The sequence below is a fragment of the Electrophorus electricus genome, chromosome 24 (genome assembly GCF_013358815.1).
Source record: "Electrophorus electricus isolate fEleEle1 chromosome 24, fEleEle1.pri, whole genome shotgun sequence".
Taxonomy (NCBI): Eukaryota; Metazoa; Chordata; class Actinopteri; order Gymnotiformes; family Gymnotidae; genus Electrophorus; species Electrophorus electricus.
The window spans coordinates 9,776,624-9,804,385 of NC_049558.1; the positions used below are offsets into that span (position 1 = coordinate 9,776,624).

General features: G+C 46.4%; 3 protein-coding genes and 1 long non-coding RNA gene across 11 annotated transcripts in view; 2 read left to right on the forward strand and 2 right to left on the reverse strand.

Annotated features, from left to right (window-relative positions):
- Positions 1 to 55: 55 nt before the first annotated feature.
- On the reverse strand, positions 56 to 7,701 carry zgc:101663 (alpha-1,3-mannosyl-glycoprotein 4-beta-N-acetylglucosaminyltransferase C). 6 transcript variants are annotated; one of them, XM_035522398.1, is made up of 5 exons: positions 7,614 to 7,693; positions 6,221 to 6,264; positions 4,554 to 5,537; positions 3,742 to 3,847; positions 56 to 3,435 (listed from the first exon to the last, which is right to left on the reverse strand). In XM_035522398.1, the coding sequence occupies exons 3-5, from the start codon at positions 4,740 to 4,742 to the stop codon at positions 2,258 to 2,260; spliced, it is 1,473 nt and encodes a 490-aa protein (XP_035378291.1). In that variant the 5' UTR covers positions 4,743 to 5,537; positions 6,221 to 6,264; positions 7,614 to 7,693; the 3' UTR covers positions 56 to 2,257. The 6 variants fall into 6 exon arrangements, with proteins under 6 accessions (XP_035378291.1, XP_026882472.2, XP_026882469.2 ...); XM_027026671.2 differs by lacking the exon at positions 6,221 to 6,264 and having other exon boundaries at positions 4,554 to 4,673; positions 5,427 to 6,025; positions 7,614 to 7,638; XM_027026668.2 differs by lacking the exon at positions 6,221 to 6,264 and having other exon boundaries at positions 4,554 to 4,673; positions 5,415 to 6,025; positions 7,614 to 7,638.
- On the forward strand, positions 7,627 to 9,523 carry LOC113587802. The gene is made up of 4 exons (XR_003411781.2): positions 7,627 to 7,719; positions 7,817 to 7,924; positions 9,177 to 9,265; positions 9,386 to 9,523. It is a non-coding gene; the product is annotated as an uncharacterized LOC113587802 (long non-coding RNA).
- A 144-nt stretch (positions 9,524 to 9,667) lies between these two features.
- Positions 9,668 to 21,684, reverse strand: ap4b1 (adaptor related protein complex 4 subunit beta 1). Its single transcript, XM_027026667.2, has 11 exons — positions 21,576 to 21,684; positions 20,924 to 21,053; positions 19,768 to 19,992; positions 19,254 to 19,384; positions 16,178 to 16,325; positions 15,243 to 15,739; positions 14,235 to 14,318; positions 13,880 to 13,983; positions 13,253 to 13,460; positions 12,312 to 12,617; positions 9,668 to 12,168 (listed from the first exon to the last, which is right to left on the reverse strand). The coding sequence occupies exons 2-11, from the start codon at positions 21,034 to 21,036 to the stop codon at positions 11,741 to 11,743; spliced, it is 2,244 nt and encodes a 747-aa protein (XP_026882468.2). The 5' UTR covers positions 21,037 to 21,053; positions 21,576 to 21,684; the 3' UTR covers positions 9,668 to 11,740.
- A 1,251-nt stretch (positions 21,685 to 22,935) lies between these two features.
- Positions 22,936 to 27,762, forward strand: part of uhrf1bp1 (UHRF1 binding protein 1) — a 25,485-nt gene continuing 20,658 nt past the window's right edge. For 2 of the 3 annotated variants that reach the window (XM_035522393.1, XM_035522394.1), the window contains exons 1-2: positions 26,947 to 27,023; positions 27,116 to 27,154. Coding sequence is in view for 1 of the 3 variants with exons in the window: in XM_035522392.1 (XP_035378285.1) it covers positions 23,264 to 23,307; positions 26,405 to 26,567; positions 27,116 to 27,154 (246 nt within the window). In the remaining 2 variants the exon portion in view is untranslated. Of the gene's footprint in view, positions 23,308 to 26,404; positions 26,568 to 26,946; positions 27,024 to 27,115; positions 27,155 to 27,762 lie in introns of those variants that run through there. The other variant, XM_035522392.1, reaches the window with a different exon arrangement.

Genomic DNA, 27,762 nt, shown 5'->3' on the forward strand with positions numbered 1-27,762 from the left:
AACTTTAAATTTGGATAAAGTGTCTGGCAAAAATATAAAGTTCAAGTTTGGTTTATTTAAACTTATTAAACTTAAGAAAACAGAAATCGCAGTTAGAAACAGTTTTAAAAACAGCTATTTAAATAAAGGTATCCTTAGGACAGACCAATAGTGTTGACCCACAACAACTTGCTTTCAGTTTGAGTTGGTGCCACTTCAGGGATATTGCAAGTAATATTTGAACAATAAGACTCTGCATATTTGGAACTGAAAATTGCACAAACAATTTAGCTTTTCAAAGCAAAGGAAACTGCCATGTCTTCTCTTTCAGTCACAAAAGGATGCCTGATATACAGTTTTACTTATCAGCAAAATGTGCAAAAATTCCTAAGTGTCTGAACGCTAAACACAGAAACAGAGGCCATTAGATGGCACAGCCCTGGAGGTCAAGTCTACCACCACAGCGATGTCATATTCCTGAAATAATGTGTTGGTGACCATAAAAATATCTCCTGAATCCTCTGTTTACTCTTTACTCAAAGAACTCTGGGACACTTGCATCGTTTATAACCCCCATACACACAGAAGATAACATACTATAGTGTGTTACAGAAGTGCACCGTTTCATTTGAAACATTTTATAATGACACATCAGATGTTATGCAGAAACAATGCTGCCAGTGGTAAGTGGTGCACTCTACCTAATGCATAATGGATCAAATTTGAGGAGGGTCAAATGCACTTATGACCAGAAGAGGGCGCTGTTGCTATGGAACACGGTACCAGCAATGTTGCTGAAGTCTGGTTTGTACTTTGGATGAGTTGAGAATAGTTATTTGCTGAATGATGATTCATACATAATTTTTGTAACATTTGGATTTCACTTTTCTTATATAAACTGTACATTTTACTTTTTGTAAGCCTAAAAACACAAAAGTACTTCATTCACAATGTTAATCCTGTTGAGAAATCCTAATCAAAATGAAACAGAAACAGAAACCAAGGCATATATTTAAAATGTAACAAAACTTAAATTTACAATAATTGTCTTCCAAGCCCTTCATTGTTCAGAATAGCTTCCAATCCTGGCCAAGTGTCTCCGGCCCTCTACACAGGACCCCAGCCATAGGAGGGACATTCCTGTTAGGTCAACCTCTTTTCCCACCCAATTTAAAACCTGTCTAGAATATTTTGTGATATACAGGGTCAAACACAGCACTTGCCTCTAGATCCAGAACTGGCATTTGACCAGAGTCAGTATGCAATCCTGCATAATTGCATATCGTTATGAGGACAGCCCCAGTATAGTGGGGGTCCGAAACCTGAGTGGAATTCGGCAAATTGTCCATTTACATTACAAAATGAGCTTTGACCTCTCACATTATGAATGCTCATGAATGACCTTTGACCTAACATCATGAATTATTCCCGCATCCTTTTTTATATCCATCTCTCTCGCATATTCTCTTTCACTCACTTGGATTATTCTATCAAATGGCCAGATAGCTATTTAAATTACACAGATACACTAATTATTCTAATTAGTATGCAAGCCTCATCACTGTACTGAGACTGTGCCAATATAATTTATTTATTACTGCCTTCATTTCACAATGGTTTTGTCTTTTTTTTCACAGTAGCCAAGCCAAAGATAATCAATGGGAAAAAAAGAACCTTGACCACGTCCACAACCTCATTAGACTCTGCCGTGGAAACAAATTAACAGGAAACATAATCCCCTATGGTACAAAACCCTTCATCACAGGATCCGGAATTTGCTTGCAGATTATTTGGACGCAAGGAAAAAGCACAGACACTGAGATGTAGGAATAACTAATAATGAGTTGATGAGCAGACACTGAGATATAGTAAGGAATAACAAACAATATTTAAAAAAAAATAAATAATAATAAAAAACAATTTCATCAATGCTCCTTTAAGGACCAGGAAATGCCCACAATCAATTGAAGCAAGTTTAAAAGAACATTACTTCATCGGCTCCACCGAATGCAAAATTAAACAATTTTCTTTTCTAAGACAACAAACTGTAATACAGATAAATTATTCAAGTTGACCTCAAAATGCATAGAAAACAGGATTGGTCCCAGTCAGAACGGGGGAAGCTTGTATTACTAGGGGTGACTGGGACAAAATTCACAATCAGAACATTCCTTCATCACAGCATCATTACACTCCGCCAGCCCATTCACAGTCGATGTGGAACATGTTTCTGGAAGGCTTTCTGCTCTGTATGCCAGTGAGACGGCTCTAGTCACCGTCACCGATGGAAGGCCACTACAACTTGTTCATTCTTGTTTTCCTTAACGGTCCACACCTGGATGCCCTTTATGATGACCCAGTTTGTCTGGGGGGCAGTTACTCGGATGTTTAAGCACAAGACAGGGCTCTTCAGTGTCCTCTGCATGTCCTGCTGCTCAAACTGTCCCTCCCGTAGAGAACCCACCGTGTGACTTCCTGTGCATTTCATCCCAGTCGCTCCCTTCGTCACCGTCTCACCCAGTTCCACATCTGCAGACACCAGCATATCATTGCCATCTTTCCCAGTCTGAATCAGGATACGGGAGACGACCACCGGTTCATGAAAGGCTACAAGGAAGAAGTTCCCCTCCTTGATAGGGGATTTACCCCAGAAAAATTGATTTTCTGGTCCATTCTCATAGGCTTGCTGTGGAAGGTGGTGATTATAAACCCCAATGTCTGTGTAAACATCTGCTGCGGGGTTATGACCAGGGTCTACGTCGAAGTCCTCATCCTTCAGCTTGTTGTAGATGCTCTGAAAGGAGGAGTAGGTTCCCATATGCTGGAAGAGAGAAGGCCGAAAGCGAATCGGCTTATCCTGCATGAGCAACGTGCGGAAGTGGCTCATCAGGAAGTCGCACGGCAACTCCTGGTAGAAGATGTAGAGGAAGTGTCCCAGCTGAAGGAGGTCGCTGGAGTGGTAGAGCTTCCCAATGTAGCCTAGCTTGGAAAACTCTAGGGAGGTCCATGGAGAAGAGCCGAGAGAATGGATGTGGCCCCGTATAGCAGAGAGAAAACCTTTAGAGCAGCTCACGTCATCCTCCAGCATGAGGTAGTAGCGGGAAAGGTTCGCACAGAAATGCACCAGGTGAGCGTAGTCCATGTTCTGCTTGGAGCGAAAGGTCACTCGATCTGGGGCATCATTGAAGTTCCTCTTGAGGCCTGTGAGGGGAGGGTAGTGCTCCTCATCCACATGAATGACCAACAGCTGGCCCTGGGACAACCTGGAGGAGAACTTCTCCATGATGCTCCTCAGAGTCTCCTGGACGAACTGCAGGTCGAAGTCCGCCAGGAGGACCACAACCACCATGTCAGCCAGCTCCTTCTCTGACGACTGACTGAAGATGGAATAGAGGGTGGACAGAAGATAATTTTCTTTCTTCCTTCTCACAGACGAGAGACCGACAGTAAGGTATTCTAGAAAAGAACCAAACCATTAACCTTGATCCACATTCAATCAAATTATAGGAGCTTTAATGCACAGAAATGTGGGAAACTCTCCAGGAAAAAGATTTTCTTTATAAATTCAAATGCTGTTATGTACTTTTTTTTTGACAGTACTTCTATTGTTGAACCATAAGTTACAGAATATACTAGATTGAGTTTATGTACTTTCTATACCATTATCATATGTTTAGTTTGTCTGAGTCCCTGACAGAGCTCTCGGTCCTGTGTTGTGGTCTCAGCAGAGACTCCAGGGCTTCTACATCTCCAGGTACTCACTCTTGTCCTGCTGAGGAACTCCAGCCAGCAGTCGGGCAGAGGCCATGGACAGAGAGCCTGAAGACAGCCGCCCAGCATTGAAGTTCCAGCTCCACCTCCTCATCTCCTGAAGCAGAGAGAATGGCAGAACGAGGCTCAGCTCAACGGTCGTTTTGTAACTGCGGCATTTTGACTGACCTTGCACACCAAATCTATTGCCTTGACGACAGCACAAAACACAAACAGACCTACATGAGGTTTTATGTTCTACACAATGCTCCAGACAACAAACCCACTTCCTGAAGTCAGTCTTTACAGTACTCTGGTAGCAATGTATGCCATCTAATGAGAGTTGCACTCATGAAATCTGTCCTTCATGGAGCTCAGAACAATGTATTTTTCTATAGCAACTATAATGCTTTAGTAGTTCTCACAATAATAATAAAATAATAATATTTTTATATGTAGCAATTTTCATTGCCACATACATTAGGCCATAGCTTGTACATGTACACATAATGGCTCAGCTTATCATATCTGACTGCTGTACAGGTTCCCACCATATGAAGACACTCCATCACAACCAGTGTGTTTCCAGTAAAGTCACCCCTCAGACCACGCCTTATTTCATTCAGAGATAATAATGTACAGCCTAATGCACTCAAGCAGGGACTAAAATATAAAAACTATTCAATTATTCAAAACAAATTCCCAACACAAAGTCCGTAAAATAATGAGCGTTTTTGTTTTTTGTGTGTGTGTGTGTGTGTGTGTGTGTGTGTGTGTGTGTGTGTGTGTGTGTGTGTGTGTGTGTGCGTGTATAAACATGTTACCGTTTGTTCAGTCCACTGCTCTCTTCTGAATGAGAGGTAGAGGCATGCCAGGATAAGTAGGCCAACGATTGCCTGTAAATGGACTTTTAGACGGACCCTCATCTCAGAAGCTTCCGGAGCCTTCAAAGAGCACAAAGAAACAGTGTGACCACAAATGCAGAAATGAAACATCTTGTGCTGTTTTCCCATGAACCATTTTTAGCCATTTAAAGAACTGGGACGTGTAATTTGCTTGACCTTAAATGGATGTGTTAAGGCATCTTTATCAGACCCATATTAGGACTCAATCTTAATATTAAATCTAATCTCTTAATCTAAACCTAATCCTCATCCACTAGTGATTAACCATTGGCACTGCAATTTAGGTTAATACTATGTTTAATCCATGTCAGGGAAACTGGTCCTTAGTGTTGAATTTTTTTATTAAAATTTATCTGAAGTCATATTAGACAGATCAAAGTTAACACACTATTGTAGTATGAATCCACAGATGTTTCATATAATGGAGTGAAATACTCCCCAGAGTTTGTCCAAGATAGAACGTGTCGCCACTGGATCTGTTGGTGCATACCACAGTAGTACCACAGCATGGAAGGACAGAGGACTATGTGTCCAGTGTTCTCAAATGTGTATCCACTGTTAGTCAACCTGGTGCCATGCTCTGAAACCCTGCTCAACGTCTGAGACCTATTGCCAGCTCTAACATAACAAAACTTCAGCGGTGAGAACTGTTAACGATCTCGTCATGGCAGTTGACGGTGTGTCTCCAGGCCTTGGGACAATGCGCGATTAGAGCCACTTGCGCACCTGCACATTCAATATACAATTATTCACTCCTTTGCCAGAAGCACGGAGACGTACCGTCATACATACCCAAGTGGAAAGCTTCAGGTGACCTTCCCATCACATCAGAATGGGGGAAAAATCTGGGCTTGGCTGTGGTTGTTGGAGCCAGACTGTGGAGTCAAGTCTCTAGCGCATATCCTACAGGCTCTCAGGGGTTGGAGAGGTTAGGATAAGGTGTGTCCTGTTGACCAGGTATGGTATTGAATGTATTTTAAGAATGCTGTTTGAAGATAGAGGCAGGTGTAAGTGTTGTGACAGCCAAGCAGTGGGGATTAAAGTGGTTACTCCTTTCATGCATGAAACGTCTTGGCATGAACCAAAGCAACGTAACCTCTGATCTCTGTGGCGAGTTTTTATTTGATGAGACAGACTAAGTTTTACAGAAACTGCTGATCATCTGAGATTTTTGAGCAAACAAAGAATATGGAAACAAAGACCATCCAGTGAGTGGCAGGTCTGAAGGTAGAAACACCTTTTTGGAGGGAGAGGTCAAAAGAAAATAACAAAACTAGCTTGAGCTGATACGAATGCTATGTAAACTCAAATATCCACTCTTTACAATCAGGGTGAGGGATCCTCAGTGCAGGGACTGGTTGACTGCAGTGTTCCCAGAAAATTCCCAACACCTTGAGAAGGAAGCACAGAGAGCCGATCTCAGGAGAGCAAAGGTTTATGATGCAGTCGCGATGGGAGACGAGACGAGACGAGACACTGAGCCACTTCTCTGAGGTTCTTCTTAATAGTGCCGTATCACACACACAATGCTTTATAAGCGCACCTTCCCTCTTGTTGTTGGCTTGGCACTGAGGGTAGCTGATCACCTGATATAGCCTGCTGGGCCAGGTGGAGTCCTAGAATGCAGAGTCTGGATTTGGATATAGTCTGGTATCAGTTGGCATTGCACTCATCATCGCTTCAACAGAGAATTTAGGATTATTTTGCACTTCATCTAGGTATCAGCACTGACTATTGTGTTTTATCAGTATTCTAATTCAATGGCATTTTTTAATCATTTACATCATTTTTCCGGAGCATACAGTAGGTTAGAGTTCAAGATACCACTGAACTAGAATAATGTTGAAATACAGGGATCAACGCTGATGCTTGCAAAACACGTAGAAGTTCAGACAACAATAAATGCATTAGGAAACATTACCCTACAACAAGTACTAGAGTTTCAGTAACAGGATCAGTGGTCGTTTAAATATTGCAGGACAAGTGTCCATGCTCGTCTTCCATGAGACTTTGAAGCATCTTCCTGCTGAGCCAACCTCGAGGTCAGGAGTGATGGAGGTATGGATCGGGTTTTTGGACTCCAGCCTACTGTACTGGCTAGGACACACTCTATGAACAGAGCCGAAGCTAGGAATGCGAGGCAAAATTATAATACACATTCTACGAACAGATAAAGAACTCCCCCCCAACAGCTCGTGTAATCCATGCCACAAAGAACTAAGGTTGTTCCAAGATCTTTATTAATATTGTGTTCCTTATAAAGCTGCTTGTGGGTGTCTATTACCCAACAGTTACTTCAGATATTCTACAGAGGTCAGTGATGGGATGAACTATATTACTTACTTAATTAATTAGATATTTCATTTGGTCATATACTGTGAATCTGCAGCGTGGATTCTCTCAGTCTACTCTGGGCTTTGATGACATGTGAATTTGTTCGAAGGTTGAACAGCTTAAAGCTATTTGACACTTTTATCCACCACACCCAGACATTATGAATGGTGGCACAGAAGAGGGTGGCATATAGCTTCGGGTACTAAACTCTTTAGTCAACACGATCCAAGAACCTTTCGGATGCGTGTGGCAGGACTGAGGACAAAGTTACTGGTACGAGGTCAGAGTTTCTGTTGCGCCTCAGTAGAGGCGCATCACACACATTACTAGCAAAGCACCTACAGCAACAGAAACTGTGCGACCTGATGGCAAACTTCACAGCAACAGCACATATTTAACTTCACCGACATCGTCCAAAAAAGAAACTACATTCTAAATAAAATGAGCTGCAAATAGGAAATCGACTTTACGATCGAGATTAAACATTTGCATCCCCGCGGCACGCTTAAGACGCGTTGTACGTAGTAATATTTTAAAACAAACGTCTTTAAATTCATCTTGTAACTTGAATTTCACCTCACATTCCAAGGTTTGGATATGGATCCTTTATATGTTTATATTTTAGAAGTCAAAAGTGAGCGTTACCTTGGCTTCTCTTTCTCCTGTCGCGCGAGATGTCACGTCTGTCGGGAACGTGCAAGTCGAACCCAGTGCTCGGCACGCGGGATGAACAACAAAATCTTATTTCCAGGTATTTCTTGTTTCTTCTTTAATAAAACCCCAGGGCTCCACCTCCAGTAAAGGACACATGACAAAGGAAGTAAGCATGACAAACCGCCTGTTTCTAGGTTAAACAGAGGTGGATCTGACACTCGCGGTACTACAGTGTCTTTCAAAAGCACACCTACCGTGACCTCACTGCAATGATGCGCACAACACTACCAGCATTAATTCATGTAAGTAAGTTATTTTTACTGCTTAGGAAATATGTCATTAGTACAATGTAATGCAGACCCACCGGTCTTTGCTTCTTTCTGAGGTTAAAACAATATGTGAGGAGTGTGAGGGTGGGGGGTGAAGTTCACACACGTTACTCCACTGCTGCGCTCCCTTCATTAACTCCCTGTAGCTGCATGCCTCCGATTTAAAACTACGATGCTTGCCTACAAAGCCAAAAATGGACCAGGCCCTTCATACATGAGGTCAAGCCCGATCCATACCTCCAGTACTTCCATTTCTACTTCATTGGTGTATTGGACTCTAACCTACTGTACTAGGACATTCTATGAGTTAATGACAAAGCACTTTTGTAGGTCGCTCTGGATAAGAGCATCTGCTAAATGCCTTAAATGTGTGTATATATGACTGCAGCTCTCATTTCTAACATACTCCTGAATACATATTTCCTGATGAAAATGGAAGCCAGCCAAGGCTGCTGACAGGTTCTTCCAGCCTGCCTTTAAAGGAGAAGACCATCCTCCTGGGTGGAGACTTTGTGGACAGGTGTTGTGGGTGATGTCTGATGAGGGTGGCCACTTTAATAACCACTAAAAGGAGGGCATCGCACCCCCAGAACATAAAGGGGGAACAGGGAGATGATGCTACAACCAACACAATTAAAACTATAACCTAATTAGCTAGCTAACAGCGTTGATCCATTTGATCCAGAGATCTGTAATATAAATTAACATTTTACTCACCAAACTTGGCACCTACTTACGGTATTTAAGTGTGGCATAGAGTACAGAAGACATGAAATTCATCTTTCCTATTATTCGAAAGGAAAGGACATGCTGATTTCTGAGAACTGAAAATGTTCTTTTTGGTATCTTCTCAAGTTGTACTCAGTCATTATGTCTGGCCTGAGATCGGACATCCAGCACCCATCCACTTATGAGGAAGGGTAAGAGAAAGAACACAAAAGAAGAAAAACAAGAGAAAAAAGAAAAAAAAACCACACACACAAACAGGAAACAGCTACCCTTTCACTTCCTCACTTCAATGCTTTGGATTAACCAGATCCGAACCCATCAGTTCCAATGCCTGTCACAATCCAAGGGGTTTGTCCGCCCGGGATGTAGAGGCTTCACTGATGTTGTTCTTTCCACCGAGTCTGCATGGTCTCAGTTCAGGGACTCACAATAGCCGAATAAGACCTAGACCGCCATCTTCTCTCAGGTCCAACATTTCTGTGGACCTTTCCTGCAGGTCAGCCTTCCACACACCTGACGGGAGGACAGGCTCACCCCCAAGGCTCCCGGCGCTACAGGTCTTCACAGAATTCCTGCTAGTCCACTGTGAGTTAAATATCAGTTTGTCTCTGTTAGTAATATGATGACACCTTGGTTGACAAACTAGTTCTTTAGGAGACTCACTGTAGATCATGTAACTGCTCAGCTGTTTCTCTCTAATTTCAGCAGACTTTGGAAACCCAGAACATGCAATTCTGCTCTTGCGGCAGACCTGGGGTCAGTCGTTAGTCACCGTCGTACTCCAGAGGACAGACCTGGGGTCAGTCGTTAGTCACCATAACAAAAAAACAAATAAATTACAACACATGGTGCTTGTTTGTTGTTTCCTCTTCAGTCTGTCTGAGGTACAAGCACTGAACAGATGGTTGTTCTTCCTGCTTGTTAGATGGTGAATTACATCACACTACAAATATAATGATAAGAAAAGTTCATATAATAACTATAAAGTCAGTATAAGAGTTTATTTTATAGCAGAGTAAAATAACAGATGCAGAATGTCATAAGTGACATCACTAAACCTCTTCCTCAGTGGGGCTGGGAAGCACTCGAAGTTTCTAGTGACGTGGAAAGTCTGTCTAATGCATCATCTAAATGCCTAACTTCACCAGACAGACCTTAGGAAAATAAGCATCCTAGTCTCTCCTCCTCAGAAAGATGTAAACGTTTTGTGTTTTTTAGACACAGTTCCACATTCAAGTGAATTAAACGCTGTAGTTTCGGTTTGCAGCTAACGTGCCGCTCATACATGCATTTTGGTATATGTGGGAAACCACAGTTTGCTGTGCCCAACCCTCACAAGACACGTACCCTTTCCTCTGCCAATCTGCCGGAGAAATACAGTTATGAAAAGAATTACACCCTACATATAATTTAAAAGCTGTTATGTTTTGCAGACTAAGTTTTGACTCTAGTTTTCCGCATTTAGTGGAAATTCTTATCCAGAGCGACTTGCGTACTTATCAGTATGACAGTAAGTGTAGACCCTGAAAAACTCGATTACTTGGTCAAAATTAACATTATGTACAAAGTACAGAAAGCGTTAGTGTACCCAGTGGACCGCTATACCAGACTCTCACAGTGGATTCAGAGTATTAACAGGCCTTGTTTACAAGTTCACCTTTACATTTTTACAGTAATTATATATCACTTATTCATACACAAGGCCGTTTTTGCACTTTAAATGTGCGCAGACGTACTTCTAAAATGTGGAATGTTGGGTCTGTATTTGGCCTCAGGAACATCCCTCTTCAGTGGTCAGCAGTAGTCTGATTTCCTCAATACCACATTTCCATACCACACATAACGACACACGAGTACAACGAAACATGGCAACTATGGCTGATGGGAAAAGTCCGAAAACACAATTGGATTCAGCATTAAAAATAAAAAATAATTTTCCAAGAAGTTAAAAACATTGTTGACCAGTGTAACTGAATTTTTCTCGGGAACAAAATCAAAAATAATCACATGCTAGGGCAGTGTGCATGTGAGATATTATGGCACCTGATGACAGACATGTTACCTGCAAGATATACTGAAGACAGTCACTGTGATAAGACACCACGTGGTAATGGCCGTGCTTGGGGACAGACGCTATGAAGTGTTCCAATATTACTCTTCTGAAAGAACAAGTCCTGCCTTTCTTTCTAAATTGGATTAGTGTCGTTATCGTCCTTTTCTGTATTCGGATCCTGTTCCATGAACAGGCGTAAATCATGCACAGTGATGATTTACCGTGAACTATGACAGTCGATAACATTTCACAAAAATTTTAAATTGTTAAATAAGTCAGTCATATGGACAACACCACGCTCAATAATACACCAGATTAGTTTACTCATTCATTTAATCATCCATTTAATTTAATTTTTTGTTCTTAACAAGAAATAAAAACATCAGCGTTGTGGGTTTGAACACAAATGTGTTGAGAGTTTTATGTGCTGTGTGTCGAGGCACCAGCGGACCAGCGCTGAGCTCACAGAACTGAAACGGAGCCGACTGTCCTTCAGCAAACTTCGCCATGCCAACTGGGAGTTCAGGCAACAATGTCAGAGTGTGGGCATGTGTTGGGGTGGTGTCGGATTGTCCAGGACGTGCCGTAGGCGTATGCATCACACAGCGCACGTGGCCGACAGTTTCAGGTAACAGACTTCTGGCCCTGTACCTGCACAGCGGAGGTCTTTAACCTCCAATCCCGAATCCAGGCTCCAGTTCTGGTTTTGTAGGTGATTAAAGCTAAACCACTGAGTGGGGTTCACCTGGGAGTCGGGTGTAAGGCCAATGTTGGTGACCAATGTAACATTAACTGTTCATTTACCTGCCAGTGTACGTGAGGTCCAGAACCCTTCACTATTCAGGGTACCGCGTGTGATGTACGTGACTACAGGACAAGTCCTTTCTCATTTCCGGTCCTCAAACAAACGCCACTCAACCACCGGCAGCGGAGGAAGGGCAATGGCAAATTATTAAAATGGAAAGGCAGTTAGGGAGCAACTACGGAGCTTAGAGGGAGGGGAGCCATCATGTCCTGTCCGAGCTGAGGGTCTGTAGAGCATTGTGAAGCACAGACACAAAGCCCCTTATGGCCTGCAGGTTCTCGGGCCTCTGCTTGACCGAGAGCAGCAGTGCATCCTGGCTGTCGGGCACCGCGGGGTCGCCGTGCAGGAGCTCGGCCAGCACCAGGGTGCTCCCGGCCCTGGCGCACACGTAGGCCTTCCAGGGTCGGGCCTCGCAGCGGCTGAAGGCCAGCGCCTGGACCTTCACTAGCTGCAGCACGGCCTGCAGGGTCTCCGGAGGGGCAGCAGGTGGCGGGAAGCCCAGAGTCTGCCGGTGGAGGACCCGCAGCTCCACCCACAGCCGTTCGAAGGCCTCGTGGGACAGCGGAGGTCCCAGGGTGAGACCCGGCTCTTCTTGGGAGTCGCCCGTGTTGCGCGGCCCCTCCGCGGCTCCTGGCGGCACAGGCAGAAACAGAACTAAACGCACTTGCGGGTGTTTAAGCCCCTCGTTACTCGCCCCACGGTCGCATGTCTCTCGTGTGGCACTGTCACTAGGAAACCGGTGTAGATATTTGCCACGCTTGCATGCACTTTACCTGCTGATTCTGGGCAGGCCTGGCATGGAGGTTTAGAAACCACTTCCTCCTCCGTGCTGTGGCAGTGCTGGGCGGAGCTGTCGGCAGGAGGGGCGTCCGGGTGGGCGTCCGCTCCCGCCAGGGGCCCCAGCGTGTTGAAGCCAGACGCCCAGCAGCCCACAGGCTCCTCGGGCCGGCCGGCGAGGACCGTCATGGACGGGTCGGACTCGGGCCCCAGCAAAATCTTCCGGGCTTCGTCCACCCCGCACTGCAGCAGCCGGTAATACAGCAAGGCGCGATCACGCACGCACATGTCACTCTCCTCGTCTGCAGGGAAAAAGGATTGCATTGGACAGTCATTACTTTCATTTTGTTTGCCATTCAGCCAGAAAGTGTCACTACTTACAGACTCTAAGGTTTTATGGTAAGGATGTCACGGACAGTGTCGTGAGTTTCAGCGTGTTCATTTGCCATTCTACACAAAGTCCACTTTTACCAATCCATGGACAGTATGTAATATTGCCATGGTTATTTCCGTAAATCTGTGGTCAGAAGCCAAGCCTAATCAGTTACGTTTACGGCTAAGAATGCTAAATAACACAAACGGCATTCTAAGTGTGTGCAGCCGTTTATTCTTGTAATACTATCGGTTTTGTTGCTAGCAAAAATAATCGTGACGTGTGTGACTGTGACGTCTCCGTGTACATTCTGAAATATGTACACCTTACAGAAAGTCCAAATGCTGCCCAACAGTAACATTAAACACAGATCAGCCAGAACATTTAACACCATGAGCTGTAGAGAGCCCCTTTATGATCTGCCTTTATTTGATCGAGGACAGTCCTGCTCGTTATCTTCTAGAATCTCATGAAGCTATTTGCCTGGTTTTTTTTTAATAAAGACCACTAAGTGGAACCTTGTTCAGCTGTCGCAATCTATTCACCGATCGTGCGTGACATTACCGATGCAGTAGTGCAGGAGACGACCCAGCATGTCCTGCGTCTCAGCGGGACGACACAGAAACAGCTTCAGGGCGGCTGTGAGCAGCTCCGTTTTCACCGCGGAGGAGAGCTCGGCCTTTATCCCGTCTATAAAGCCCTCCAGCACATAGGGGGCGCTGCTGATCTGCTCCCCATGCATCCCCAGCAGCCACAAGAGAGCCTGTTTACCCTAAAGGAAAGAAGCAGTAACAGCAAGTGTTAGTTTGACCAAGAGCAGCAGGAGCTCAGTGGTGCAGGTTCTGGTCTAGTAATCAGAAGATTCCCGGTTCAAGTCTGCCACTGCCAGTTTGCCACTGTTGGGCCCCTGAGCATGACCCTCAATTACTCAAGTTGTGCTTAGTCATAAGCGCAAGTCACCTTGGGTAGAAGTGTAAGCTAAATGCCGTGAATCGAAAGGCAGCCGAACGTGTAGCTTCAGTTTGGTGTGAAATATGTACACCTCAGCAAAAGACATCAGTGCAAATACTGTCATTTCTACGGCCCAGGAAATCAGATATGTGGAAATTGGCGCAACCCATCCACAGCCTTGGCGTCTGATGCAAATGCAGCCCCCTTCCCTACCCGCCCGGACGAGAGGGGGGTCCTCACCTCGGTGTCCTGGGGGTTCTCGCCGCAGACCTCGACGGCCCGACACACGGCCCCGATGCTCTGAGGACAGAACCACACCAGGTCCCTGAACGTCCGGATCACTGCTACACAGCGGAAACCAGGAACGGCAAGAAAAAGAAAGAGGGCTTGTGAAACCAAATGGAAACGTTTGTAGGATCCGGGATTTTAGCTGGAAACGGGAGTATTTGATAAGTCAGCATCCACCTTTTTGAGAAATCTGAACTTCGAATCTTTGCAGACCTCAACCACACCCTCTGTAAAACTGTGCAGTGTGACAGGTCACGATAGCCAAGCGTGTACATGTGAGCACGTGAATGTCTGTGTGGTCTTTTACCAGAGGTCACATGCTCTTGCTGCAGTGCCAGTAATCCTGTCAGGATGTCCAGACACTTCTCAGTGTATGTTCTGCCAATATGACCTGCATGGGAGAAGAGGGGTTTTGACTGGTCATTTTTTAGTAATCTGTGCTCCCCATTAACCAATCAACAAGTGTCGCCATGGGAGCTAAAGTTATGGAAGCATCATAAAGTTAAAGAGAAGTGCAGGTCATTTAAACATTAACCTCTCTTGGCAAGTCTTTACTGGCATGCCTCAAACGCACACCACATCACTTTCACCATCACTTTTCATGCTGAGAGCAGAAAGGTATTCTGTGTCCAACCCAGTTCACGAAATTCAGATGCAGGAATTTCAGGCCTATGTAAGTGCAACCACAAATGCAGCTCTGCTTGTCAATCAGGCTTGTCAATCACGACAACCAGATTCCATCGAGTGTTAAAAAATAAACTGTTAGCTACTTCATCAGCTTCTCCTATATCTGTGTGACGGAGGGGTGACGGAAGGGAATGTCACCTCCTACTGTTTTGTGTGTTCTCAATATTCCCACCTTCACATTTTGTAATGATGCAGTTCAAACACAATCAGCATAGAATGGATCAGTGTTCCATACTTCACATACGGTATCTTGGAGACATCAATATCTCAATACAGTATCAGTATTATGGATTGCTAAGGTACCATGCTTTCCCCTTAGCTACAGTGCAAGCTTTTCCTACAGTGCCATGTGTATTATCTATGGCTATAGTGTGATATACATTACACATAGGTACACTGCAGTATGTATCACCTAAAGCTAAAGCATTATCTATAGATACAGGACAGTACAAAGCAGCTACAGCACATTACAAAAGGAGCTACAGCACCAGTGAGCGACAGCTACAGCGCACTACCAGTGAGCGACAGCTACAGCGCACTACCAGTGAGCGACAGCTACAGCGCACTACCAGTGAGCGACAGCTACAGCGCACTACCAGTGAGCGAGCTCCAGGACAGCAGTAATTACCGATGGCTGCGATGGCTGCCTGAGCCAGCTCAGGTGACACATCAGTGCAGTAGCTCTTCAGCTCCTCCAGAACCAGAACCACATTCTCATCATTGACCAGCTCCACCAGGATCTCCATCTTACGGAGCTTTATGTAGCCGGGCTCGGAGTAACCGCAGAAGAAGCGCTTGTATTGACCGCTGTACAAGGCTGGCTGGCTGCGCAGAACCTGCTGGACGTGACACAGGCCAGCGAAGCGCAGCTCACGTGACGCAGAACCACAGGCAGCCAACAGGGGGCCGCGGGCACGCAGGAGCGCGTCGGCCTGCACAGCAGGGTGGGCGGCGGCTAAACGCAGGAAGAGGCGGAGCGTGGCCGCCATGACGGGCGTATGAACGCTTTGGAGGAATTCATCCAGCAGGCTGAGGACGTCGAAGAGCTCGTCGTCGCCGCGGGGACGGTAGCGCATGAGGAAGATGAGAACTTCGCTCTGTGCCCAGCTGTCCAAATCCTTCAATCTATATAGAAAAACCAAAAAAAACAAAACAGTCACATGACAAACTGGTCATTTACTGTTTGATAAACAAGTGTTCACATACAGCTGTTACCCAAGACTTCACCAGGACTGTGTGGTGTCTGCCGCTGGTGTTAATTATAAGCCAATATTAGTATCAATATTAGCTAATGGTAGGTAGCCTGTATGACTAACATAGCAGTGCCCTCAGTATTTACATAAAAACATTTCCTCTTTCCTGCAGGCCTAGAACTCTTTAAAAAAAAAAAAAAAAAAAAAGGTATAAAACTACAACTACAAAAAACTATTAAAAATATGTGTCAGTTACTGTCATTTAAAACATACAGCAGAGATTAAATGTAATTGCTACATGGGTAATCTAGGTCTGATATTCTTTAACACGCCATGTGATGGTCTGATGGGAGTGAGAGCCGTCCCAGACCTGTTGAGGAGGTGATGCGCGATGGGCTTGTTGATCACCACTCCACCCTCCTCTCTCAGGATCTCCTCTAGGGCTCGGAGACAGTTCACCATCACCACGGGGTCGGGATCCCTCAGCAGGGCATACAGCTCGTTGACGATGCTGGGGTCTGAGGCAGGAAGGTCACTACTTTACACACTGACAAAAAAAATTACCGTGCAGAAACACTGGTCAAAACTAAATCTTAATTTATGCATGTTTGTTAGAAACTAGGAGACTTGGATTTGGTGCAAATTCCTCACCTCATGTGTCTGAAATTCTTCAACCATTTTGTATAAAAAATTGACAATTAACTGATTATACATGCAGCAGAATTAAAGCTACCAGAATTGTCATTCCTCCGAGAACACAGTCACAAGTAAATGCCAAATATGTAACAAGTTGATCCGTTCTTGAGCATTTTCACGCTAGAGAAAAGTTTTCTCCAGAATATGACGGAATATTTACTGACGTGGAAATTTGCATGTGATTAAAATCACCTGGGGTCATTTCTAACAGTCACGTGATAGTCTTTAGTCATGCAGAAGCTTGCCGCCTGGAAATATGGCTAGTGTGAATTTAAGAAAATCACGCTGATAGCCACATTACCCCACCTTCCCATGTAGTAATCTCACTTGAACAAGTTTTAAGGTTTAATCTCATCTGAACAAGGTTTAAGTCCTCACAGTCCTTGATCTGCATATTTGAACCATTCAAACATACGAGTGATATGGCCAAAGAAGCCACTTTCACATGCACTGCTGGTTGACATAATTCAGAGACAGCTCTGCTCACTAACGGGACTTTCACCGATTAATACGACTGTGTCATCTTGTATTCCTCCTGGAGGACGTGCTCTGTACTCAGAACTGCACCACACCCCATTCTGATGAATTAATCTATTAGACACTCACACAGCTCTGTGCCACTGTGAGGTGATACAATAAGTTACCAAGGCGCTGAATATTTAATCCAGTCCAGGTTTAATGCCCCTATTAAATCCAATGGAATAACCTGAATTATGTACATTTTCTCATGGAACATGGTGTAAGGTGGTTCTATGAAGCACTTGGAAGTTGTGTAACTAAATACTAGTCTACTTCTTTCATGCAATTAATTTTTCATGGTCTCTTTCTTTTTCTTTTTTTTTTAAAGTTGGCTATAGGGACGGAGGCTGCGGGGTGCCGGACCTATCTCTGTGCTGGTACAGAGACTGCGGGCGCCGGACCTATCTCTGTGCTGGTACAGAGACTGCGGGCGCCGGACCAATCTCTGTGCTGGTACAGAGACTGCGGGCGCCGGACCTATCTCTGTGCTGGTACAGAGACTGCGGGCGCCGGACCTATCTCTGTGCTGGTACAGAGACTGCGGGGCGCCGGACCTAGCTCTGCGCTGGTACAGAGGCTGCGGGGCGCCGGACCTAGCTCTGCGCTGGTACAGAGGCTGCGGGGCGCCGGACCTAGCTCTGCGCTGGTACAGAGGCTGCGGGGCGCCGGACCTAGCTCTGCGCTGGTACAGAGGCTGCGGGGCGCCGGACCTATCTCTGCGCTGGGACGGGGGCTGCGCGGCGCCAGACCTATCTCTGCGCTGGTACAGAGGCTGCGGGGCGCCGGACCTATCTCTGCGCTGGGACGGGGGCTGCGGGGCGCCGGACCTATCTCTGCGCTGGGACGGGGGCTGCGGGGCGCCGGACCTATCTCTGCGCTGGGACGGGGGCTGCGGGGCGCCGGACCTATCTCTGCGCTGGGACGGGGGCTGCGGGGCGCCGGACCTATCTCTGCGCTGGGACGGGGGCTGCGGGGCGCCGGACCTATCTCTGCGCTGGGACGGGGGCTGCGCGGCGCCGGACCTATCTCTGCGCTGGGACGGGGGCTGCGCGGCGCCAGACCTATCTCTGCGCTGGTACAGAGACTGCGGGGCGCCGGACCTATCTCTGCGTTGGTACAGAGGCTGCGGGGCGCCGGACCTAGCTCTGCGCTGGGACGGGGGCTGCGGGGCGCCGGACCTAGCTCTGCGCTGGGACGGGGGCTGCGGGGCGCCGGACCTAGCTCTGCGCTGGTACAGAGAATGCGTGGCGCCGGACCTATCTCTGCGCTGGGACGGGGGCTGCGGGGCGCCGGACCTATCTCTGTGCTGGGACGGGGGCTGTGGGGCGCCAGACCTAGCTCTGTGCTGGTACAGAGGCTGCGGGGCGCCGGACCTAGCTCTGTGCTGGTACAGAGGCTGCGGGGCGCCGGACCTAGCTCTGTGCTGGTACAGAGAATGCGTGGCGCCGGACCTATCTCTGTGCTGGGACGGGGGCTGCGGGGCGCCGGACCTATCTCTGTGCTGGTACAGAGGCTGCGGGGCGCCGGACCTAGCTCTGTGCTGGTACAGAGGCTGCGGGGCGCCGGACCTAGCTCTGTGCTGGTACAGAGGCTGCGGGGCGCCGGACCTAGCTCTGTGCTGGTACAGAGGCTGCGGGGCGCCGGACCTAGCTCTGTGCTGGTACAGAGGCTGCGGGGCGCCGGACCTAGCTCTGTGCTGGTACAGAGAATGCGTGGCGCCGGACCTATCTCTGTGCTGGGACGGGGGCTGCGGGGCGCCGGACCTATCTCTGTGCTGGTACAGAGGCTGCGGGGCGCCGGACCTAGCTCTGTGCTGGTACAGAGGCTGCGGGGCGCCGGACCTAGCTCTGTGCTGGTACAGAGGCTGCGGGGCGCCGGACCTAGCTCTGTGCTGGTACAGAGAATGCGGGGCGCCGGACCTAGCTCTGTGCTGGTACAGAGAATGCGTGGCGCCGGACCTATCTCTGTGCTGGGACGGGGGCTGCGGGGCGCCGGACCTATCTCTGTGCTGGTACAGAGGCTGCGCGGCGCCAGACCTATCTCTGTGCTGGTACAGAGGCTGCGCGGCGCCAGACCTATCTCTGTGCTGGTACAGAGGCTGCGGGGCGCCGGACCTATCTCTGCGCTGGGACGGGGGCTGTGGGGCGCCGGACCTATCTCTGCGCTGGTACAGAGGCTGCGCGGAGCCAGACCTATCTCTGTGCTGGTACAGAGGCTGCGGGGTGCCGGACCTATCTCTGTGCTGGGACGGAGACTGTGCATTTTGGCACAGCCAAGCACTGCCACTCTTCTTACATATGAAGCCTTGTCCCTCAGCCCGGTCAGAATGGGCTGTTGGATGTACTCTGTGATGCCTGGCATCCTGTAGCAAAAAGGTGAAAAACATTAGTGGATTGTGAACCTCCAACCGAACCATTAAAACTAAAGCAAGACCTACAGCTAGGGGGTGGTATAGGCTACCTACTGTGGCAATGCGATATGCATTAGTCACAGTTACAGTGAAACATGAAGGAGCTACAGCTATAGTGCAGTAGGCATTGATTGTTATGGGCTACAGGGGTCAGACCTGGAACATGGACCTCAAAAGATCATAATTAATTATTTTTTGTCAACACATCAGTGAATGTTCATGTTTCTTTGTATTATTTCCCTTACATACATGTCTTTCTTTCAGCTTGGACTTTAGCATCACAGTCCAAAGCAGTAAATTTAGATTACGATCGATTGTGGTCAAATGAAGCAGACCTGAAGTTGCACATGTTCCTGAGGGCCAGGCCGCGCACCATGGGGTTAGGATCGGCGCAGTCCTTGCGAAGCGTGTTGATGGCCAGCAGGGCCAGGTCAGGCTTGTGGCTGGCGTACGTGCACATGTAGAGGTAGACGAGTTTTTTCTGAACGACGTCCACTGTGGCGCTGGCCTTCACCATGTCCATGAACAGAGCGGAGACATCCAGACCTTGGGTCATTGACCTGGAATTACAGGACAACTTGAATGAACACACATAGGACTTGCAGAAAAACTCACACACTTTCCATTCCAAATCGTCTTAAAATATTCACGAGAAAAACAAAGAGACTTTCTCACAAACTGCAGAAAAAAAAGATATACCAGGTTCTGCAAGTATACCCTTGTGTTAAACTTTTAGACTGAGTGTCTACCAAGCGCACACAGATGTTGGTTGATAAGTCTTTCTACTAAACTGCTGCACAGAGATTGCACTGATCTTGACCAACCATTTTTAACCTCGAATGTCACTGCTGCAGGATCTTGGATGGCCTTTTCAAAAACATCCGCAGAACTGTATGCAGAATTCATCAGCCACTGTCATTGGTCAGTTTTTGAGCCCAGGACTGCTAAGTAGATGGTGGCACACTGTTCTTAACACAGGGGCAATAATGCCGTTTGGTGGCCCAGTATTGAGTCTATCAGGCACAACAGTGTTGCTGGAGATTCTTTCAAGTGTCGACTACACTGCGGAGCGCAAAGCACCAAATACTCCCAGAACATAAAAGAGTTCGATTGGAACCTGAATGGCAAAGACTAACTGCACACCTACAATTTCTTTCTAACAAAGGTTTCAAATAAAGTGCCTGGTGACTGTACATATATGATTTTTGAGAATGGAAATGCATGAATAGACTGATTAAACGTTAACTAATCTATTCACTGGCTAGGTGAAGTTCCTCTTTGCTAAATGAATACAAGGTCTTGTTTTTGGTCTAAGTGCACGATTCCATTTCAGAATGTTTCACAATCATTTACTATCTAGTTACACTATCATCAGCTAGGACAAGACATCTGTGTTTTAGCTTAAAAATTCTCTCAAGTTATCATTGTGATCATGAAGGTCAGCTGGGGCCTAACACAAGTCCTCAGCGCCATCCTGAAGGCAGTGCTGACCGGATTACGCGGGTGATGTAGCTCCTGTAGCGGAGCCGGTCCGCTTGGATGTTGGGGTTAGACAGTGCCCTCTTCAGCTCCTTCACCGTCTCCTCACAGCCCAAGTACGGCATCGTGGCCCGCCTCAGGCCTGTGACAAGACATTCAGCACAGCACAGACCAATGGATATGACAGTGTGACAAGTTAAACTCTCCAGAATACATTCAGAATATCAGCTTTTGAATCAGTTCCCCAAATATGCATTTGTAAGATGCCTCGTTTTAGCCAATGGATGTCTTTATATCCATGCGTAAAAACGACAAGGCCACAATCATCTCGGTAACCTTCCTTCATTAATATGTAATCTGCACGTCAGTGTGTTCCATAATTTTCCCTTGTTTGCGGTTGCAACAGATTCAGTCTGTGCGCATTGGACACCCAGATTTATCGCAGAGCTACACCAACTCGCCGATTTTCCGAAGATTTTATGAACGTACGCTTTACAACACTGCACTTCATAATAATTCATATTATTTAGTTATCTTTATCTTTGTAGCTAACTAACGCTAGCTAACCTAGCGAGCAAGATTAAAAGCAAGAATCCAAGGGCCTTAAATTAGCTGTCCCAATTTTACCTACATTCACAAGCCAAAAAAAAACAAAACTAGTTACCTGTTTAACTACGCAAACCCAAAACAACAATTTTTCTTTTTCAAGAATAAACCGGTTTATATTGGTAGTACAATCTCTGAAAACATTTGTTTATGCACCGTACAGTTAAGGGCTGTGAAGTAAGAATCAAAATCGATACTTCCGTTACAATGTAAGTCAAAATAAAAGTCGCGACATTTTCACCTCCTTTGTTCACAGTTATGTTTGAACATGACCCATGTCTGTAATCATTGTGAATAGTTTCAAGTTTGGTTTATTCGTCAAATACATAGTCATACACAGTATAACTCGCAGTGAAATGGTGGAGAGTGCTCTGTCCAAACTGAGGAAAAGAAAACAGGGGTGCATAGAGAAAAATATATATATGCAAGATAAATATATATATTCTATGTATGTACAATATATGTATATTATGATTATATACACAATGTACAATGTATATGGTTGGGTAAATATGTACGCAATCTACAGAATGTACAGATCCATTTTGTATAATAACATATCTACAGTTGTTGTGTAACAAGGTAATTGAGTATAAATCTATATATACAGATGTACAGATATACAGTTATGTTACATGGTGGTGGTGGTCCCCACAGTTTATCAGTTTCCCTGATTCAGGGCCCGAATGGACCTCTGCCCTGACAAAACTAGCATGTGCATATTTAGAAAAACAAACAAAAACCAATAACTTCATGTGCATGGCCCATGAATAACTACTGAATAACGACTGAATAATCAAACAAATACAAAAATACATAAACAAATAATTAATCATTAGAAATTTCAGAAACAAAGTCACAATTGCAAGACGGTCCATTAATGACATATTGAAATGAATAAAAGATTTCGTCTGACAAATCGTTAGTTGTTGAGGAAAAGATGAGAAAGTTCAATGTCTGCATCAGATTTAGCAGGCTGGTGTGCGGAGAGATGTCATATTTCTGTGTTCACACTGCTTACTAAAAACAGGCCAAGTGTACAGGTAACGCGCCAGTCGTTTATCAGAGGTCATCGCCTTTCTGCAGGACTGCTGTTTGGCTGTGTAATATTGGGTGACAGACCGCTCTCAAACCAGCATGTGGCATGTGCCTGGTAAACTTGTACCAGGCCAGTACCCACAACCATTCATACAGCCTGAAATTGTACACTTGTAAAATACACCCAGAAGTAAAATAGCTAATGACAGCATGTATAAAGGATTTAGGTGTCATTTAGGGTTTAATTATCTGAAAAATTCCGAGACCAGTTCTTATACGGGAGCTTCGCTTATTCTGAGAATAAGGTTGTTTATCACTGGGACTCGCTAGGTAGGCTTGCCTGGTGCTTGCCCCCAGAAACATTCTCATTTCGTATTTCTCGTGTTGTTCATGCAATTACCGAACTGCTGCAGGCACATGGCAACGATAGCTTAAACGATAAATAAACGAATGACTGATAGATGTGCTATTTTTATTGCACCGGGGGGCGCTTGAAACCAACAATAGCACGCAGCAGATTTCTCCACCGTCTCCGTGACGGGACTCCGCACACAGCTGTCATGACTCGTGTTGTGAGCGCTGGAAGATTTCTGAAGATGCCGAACGCTGGCCGGCGAGTTACCGAGAATATGTGGATTAATAAGAAAACCCAGTGAAGCTTTAATACATCAGGTCATCCCCTGGACTGGACGGCACTGCGGCGACGCGATGGCAGGGATCATTAAAAAGCAAATACTGAAACATTTGTCCAGGTAACGTTTACGAGATGGGCTTAGTGGTGTGTTGTCTATTATTTGAAATGAACGTTGTCCTGTGAATAATAACTTACACGATCATCATACACTTGTGCTTTGCTGGGAGGGGGAGCCGCGAACAGACCCGCTAGCGTTTGTTGACTTGTTTAGGAATAAGCGCGGCGGTTCTGGTCGCCCTCAGTCAGCCAGCTAGCTGCTAAGAAAAGCCAGTAGCACACAGCCAGGTCACTGTGGCCAATGAAACGTTATGGTACATTAATATAGAGGTTATGGCATTAATGTCACAGCTATAAGCTTGTCGTCATTTTAGTAACCTTAGCAAACAGTGCGTCTCACACCCGAGCTAGCTAAGCTAAGTGTCTTGTGTTCGGCAGGTCTAGCTAGGTAATAAAACTCAAACACGATGGATATTCAAACATTCTCTTAAAATTGGACGAACTGTGAACGGGCCAGGGGTTTGCGTGTTTATTTTGTTTGTTTGTTTTTTGAAGTCCTTGCTCTCTGTCATTTTAGTGTTTTTGTTCGTAAAATGCGGTGAATTACCGTAGGAGTGTGGCTCTGTTCTTATGTGTGCTAGTAAACCCCGGCGGCACAAAGGAGAGAGAAAGTCCCTGTTAATGAAACTGGAGTGGATATTCCCCGAACCTCGCAATTCCCTGCTCTTTAGTTGGAAGTCTTGGTGATTTCGTCAAAACAAATGAAGAAGCCCTTAGCAAGAACTGTGATATAGTGTGCAAATGTTTGCGCATCCTAGTGACCGTAGAGATCTTTTAGGACCAGTGGACCAGTCTGGCCTGTGCGTTGGTTACTGTTGGCTGCTGTCGTTGGCAGGAGAATCCTGCAGACGTTCACTGGTGCCCTTGGAAGGGAAAGGATGCTATTAATAATCTGGCTGCAAAGCCGTTACATAAGGAAAGTAGCCAGGCCTGCTGTAGGCCTAGTCTAAATCCAGGCTTAATTCAAGTTTCGCCTGGGCCCAGTCCAGCGGTTCCTAACCCGTACCCGGCCGTCATCAGGCGTGTCCTTGCGGCGCCTGGTGTCCCATGTCTTGGCACTGAGTGTTGGCATGTGTAACCCTGTTAGTGTTATTTCTCCTCACACCAAGCAGGCAGCCAGTGGGTGTGAAACACATGCTGCTTCCCGCTCGTTGGTCCAGCCGTCACACGATTGGCTGCCAAGTTGTCACTCAGCTGGCACCCCATTACGGACTCTGCGCACACGGCGACTCAGCACACCACCTCTCTGTGCAGGAAACACTCAGCACATCATCGTTGTCCACTTATCACACCCTCTCTCGACACACAGCCACCCAACGCCGCTGCGCACATTGTAACGGAACCGCCCGACGTGGCGTTCTTCAGAAGCAGACTGTCTCGCGTCACAGCTAGGTCTCGCCACCTGGTGTGATGGTGTGTAAGTCCCGCAGACTCGGTGTCGGGGGAGGTGTGTAGCTGCCTGGTTGTGGCTGAGAGACTCTGTTCGTGGCCCGCTGTGCCAGGGATTGGATGTGTGAGGCGGAAGCCAGTAAGAGCCTGGTGCGAGACACTAACGAGACGTGAGGAGAGAGCCTGCGCAAGGCATATGCACTCCATTTCTCCCAAAGCCTGTAACAGCCCATAGTATTCTGTGCTATTAACCCATTGTACCCCGTTCCATATCAGTGCTGCTCTGATGTGGGAGCACTGACCTTCAGGCCCTGGACTTGGTCCTCCTAGGGTTGGGCGTCCAGGGTTTGGTCACACGGCTTTGGCTCATATATTTCAAAATGAGTACTAAATAATAACTTCACTTATCAGGGCATTTAGAGATCTGAATGTCATCAGCTGTTCATCGGGAAGGACTCTCTTTCTGCCTTTATGAAATGGCATTTAATTGGCCCTGGTCCATTCTTGTCCCTGTATGCTGTGTAGGGGGACCGAATCTTGACATGGTGATCATGGTAAATTAGGCACTGTCCTGAACATAAACTCACTCACTCATACCACAGAAGCATCCGCTGGTGTCTGTGAAGCCCCTCCCACAGGTTGGTGCTTGTGCAGTGTGGATGCTGATTGGTTAGAGAGTGTGTGTGTGTTTGCACATGCATGACAGAGGCGTTATGATGACGTGTAGGTTTGAGGGTCTATGGTTTCTTGTTTCTGTTTTAATTCATATCATGTTTCTATTTTGTTGTTCTCATATTATCTCACTTTTTATTATTTTGCACTCCACCATCCTCCCTCTCGTTCTCTCTCCTCTCCCATTTCATTTCTCTCCTTTAGGAGCAGAATATCAGTCAGTGTGTGTGTGTGTGTGTGTGTGTGTGTGTGTGTGTGTGTGTGTGTGTGTAGTCCAGCTGCAACCCATGTTTAGTCAGTTGGGAAAATCTGTCTCATTTACAGACCTGGGGCCCTGTTCCAACCTCACTTGTCTCAGAGAACCAGGACTGTTCTGTGTGTGTCTCTGGAGTAGCTTAATGTCTCCCCTGTGCAGATGAGGTGTTTAGATATTGTCTCCGAGAGAGTGTGTCCGGAGGCGTTGGGAAGGACGGGTTCTGACTTAGAGCTCAGCTCTGGCCTGCTGCTCTACTGCAGCAAGTGGTGGGTGTATCTGATGTAATCACTACCCGAGGGCCCGCAGTCTGTGGGTCTTTTTGTCCCTTCATAGTCAGGGGTAACAGTGCCAGTGTGTGGGGTGTACCCCTTCTATAGGGGTAACAGTTTCAGCGTGTTGTGGATCCCTTCTACAGGGGTTACAGTGCCAGTGTGTGGGGTGTACCCCTTCTATAGGGGTAACAGTTTCAGCGTGTTGTGGATCCCTTCTACAGGGGTAACAGTGCCAGTGTGTGGGGTGTACCCCTTCTATAGGGGTAACAGTTTCAGCGTGTTGTGGATCCCTTCTACAGGGGTTACAGTGCCAGTGTGTGGGGTGTACCCCTTCTATAGGGGTAACAGTTTCAGCGTGTTGTGGATCCCTTCTACAGGGGTAACAGTGCCAGCATGTGGGGTGGACCCATTCTACTGGTGTCACAGTGCCAGCATGTGAGGTGTCATGGCACTCACCTGCTTCAGAGTATTACTCAGGTGTGTTCATGTGTGCCTCGGTCTCTCTGCAGGTTCACGAAGAACCTCTCCCCAGATAAGATCAACCTGAGCACGCTGAAGGGCGAGGGGCAGCTCTCCAACCTGGAGCTGGACGAGGAGGTTCTGCAGAACATGTTGGACCTGCCCACCTGGCTGGCCGTCGCCCGCGTCTACTGCAACAAGGCTGCCATACGGGTGAGTTGGGGAGCCCTCATGGGGCACTGCCGTCTTAACCAATCAGGGGCAGCTCCAGAAAAAGAGAGCGTGTTCATTGTGATGCCTGTTTTAACACACCTAAGTGAGAACTGGGATGACGTGTATGATGATGACGTTCATGATGAACGCGTTTATGATGATGACTCTGTTTATTTGACTCTGTATTTGACTTTGTTTATTTGACTTTGTTTATTTGACTCTCAATTTGACTCTATTTGCTTTGAATTGATTTCAAGATATGTCTTTATAGCTTTAGGATTTATTTTTGCGATATTTTGTTATTGAAACAGATGGGCTAAGCTGACAGATGTTACTTTACTGGTTGACGTTTACCGGCTGTAATAGGAGTTTTGTGGGAGATGAATGTTTGCTAATGTGAGCTGCGTGATGAGTGCTGGTTTACTGAAGGTGGCCTTCTACTGAGAAAGCACACAAGTGAGTCAGCTAAAGTGAGCCGAGGTGAACAGTCTTCAACAGCGTTGGAGAACTGGTGTGAATCATGTCTCTCCTTCTCTCTCCTTGTTTAGATACAATGGACAAAGCTGAAAACCAGTCCCATTTGCCTGGTACGAATCCCTCTTTCATTTCTATTTTTGTGTTTGTTTCTCTCTCTCTCTCTCTCTCTCTCTCTCTCTCTCCTTTAGTCCATCTCTCACCCCTGTAATCATCATGACCACAGACTTTCACTTCCCCAAAAATGTGCTCCAGGTTTGCCATTTTGCTTTATAGTGGCCCTTGTTGTGTTCTGTCACCTGTGATCTAGTGGAGGTGGAACCGGGCCCCTTGTGCCACAGAGATGCACCCTGCAGAGCATCATGGGTACCTTATAACCCAGAATTAAGAGTGCACCCTGTGGGGGGGTTCCCTTAGAGGGTCTGTCCTGGGTGTGGGTCTCTCAACGCTCTGCGTGGTTTTGTGACCAGCTGCAGTTTCAGTGGGAGGGATATTTGAGAGGGTTCTGACAGTGCGGAATGACGCAGATGTTAGAATCCTGATGATCAGCTTTCGGTGATGTAGACGTCGTAGAGTAACGATGTAGACATTGTCAAGTTGTTGTTGTAAACATCATAGAGTAACATTGTTGATGTAGACGTCATAGAGCAGTGTTGTTGATGTAGACGTCGTAGAGTAATGTTCAAGATGTAGTTGTCATAAAGTTGTAGTTGTGGATGTC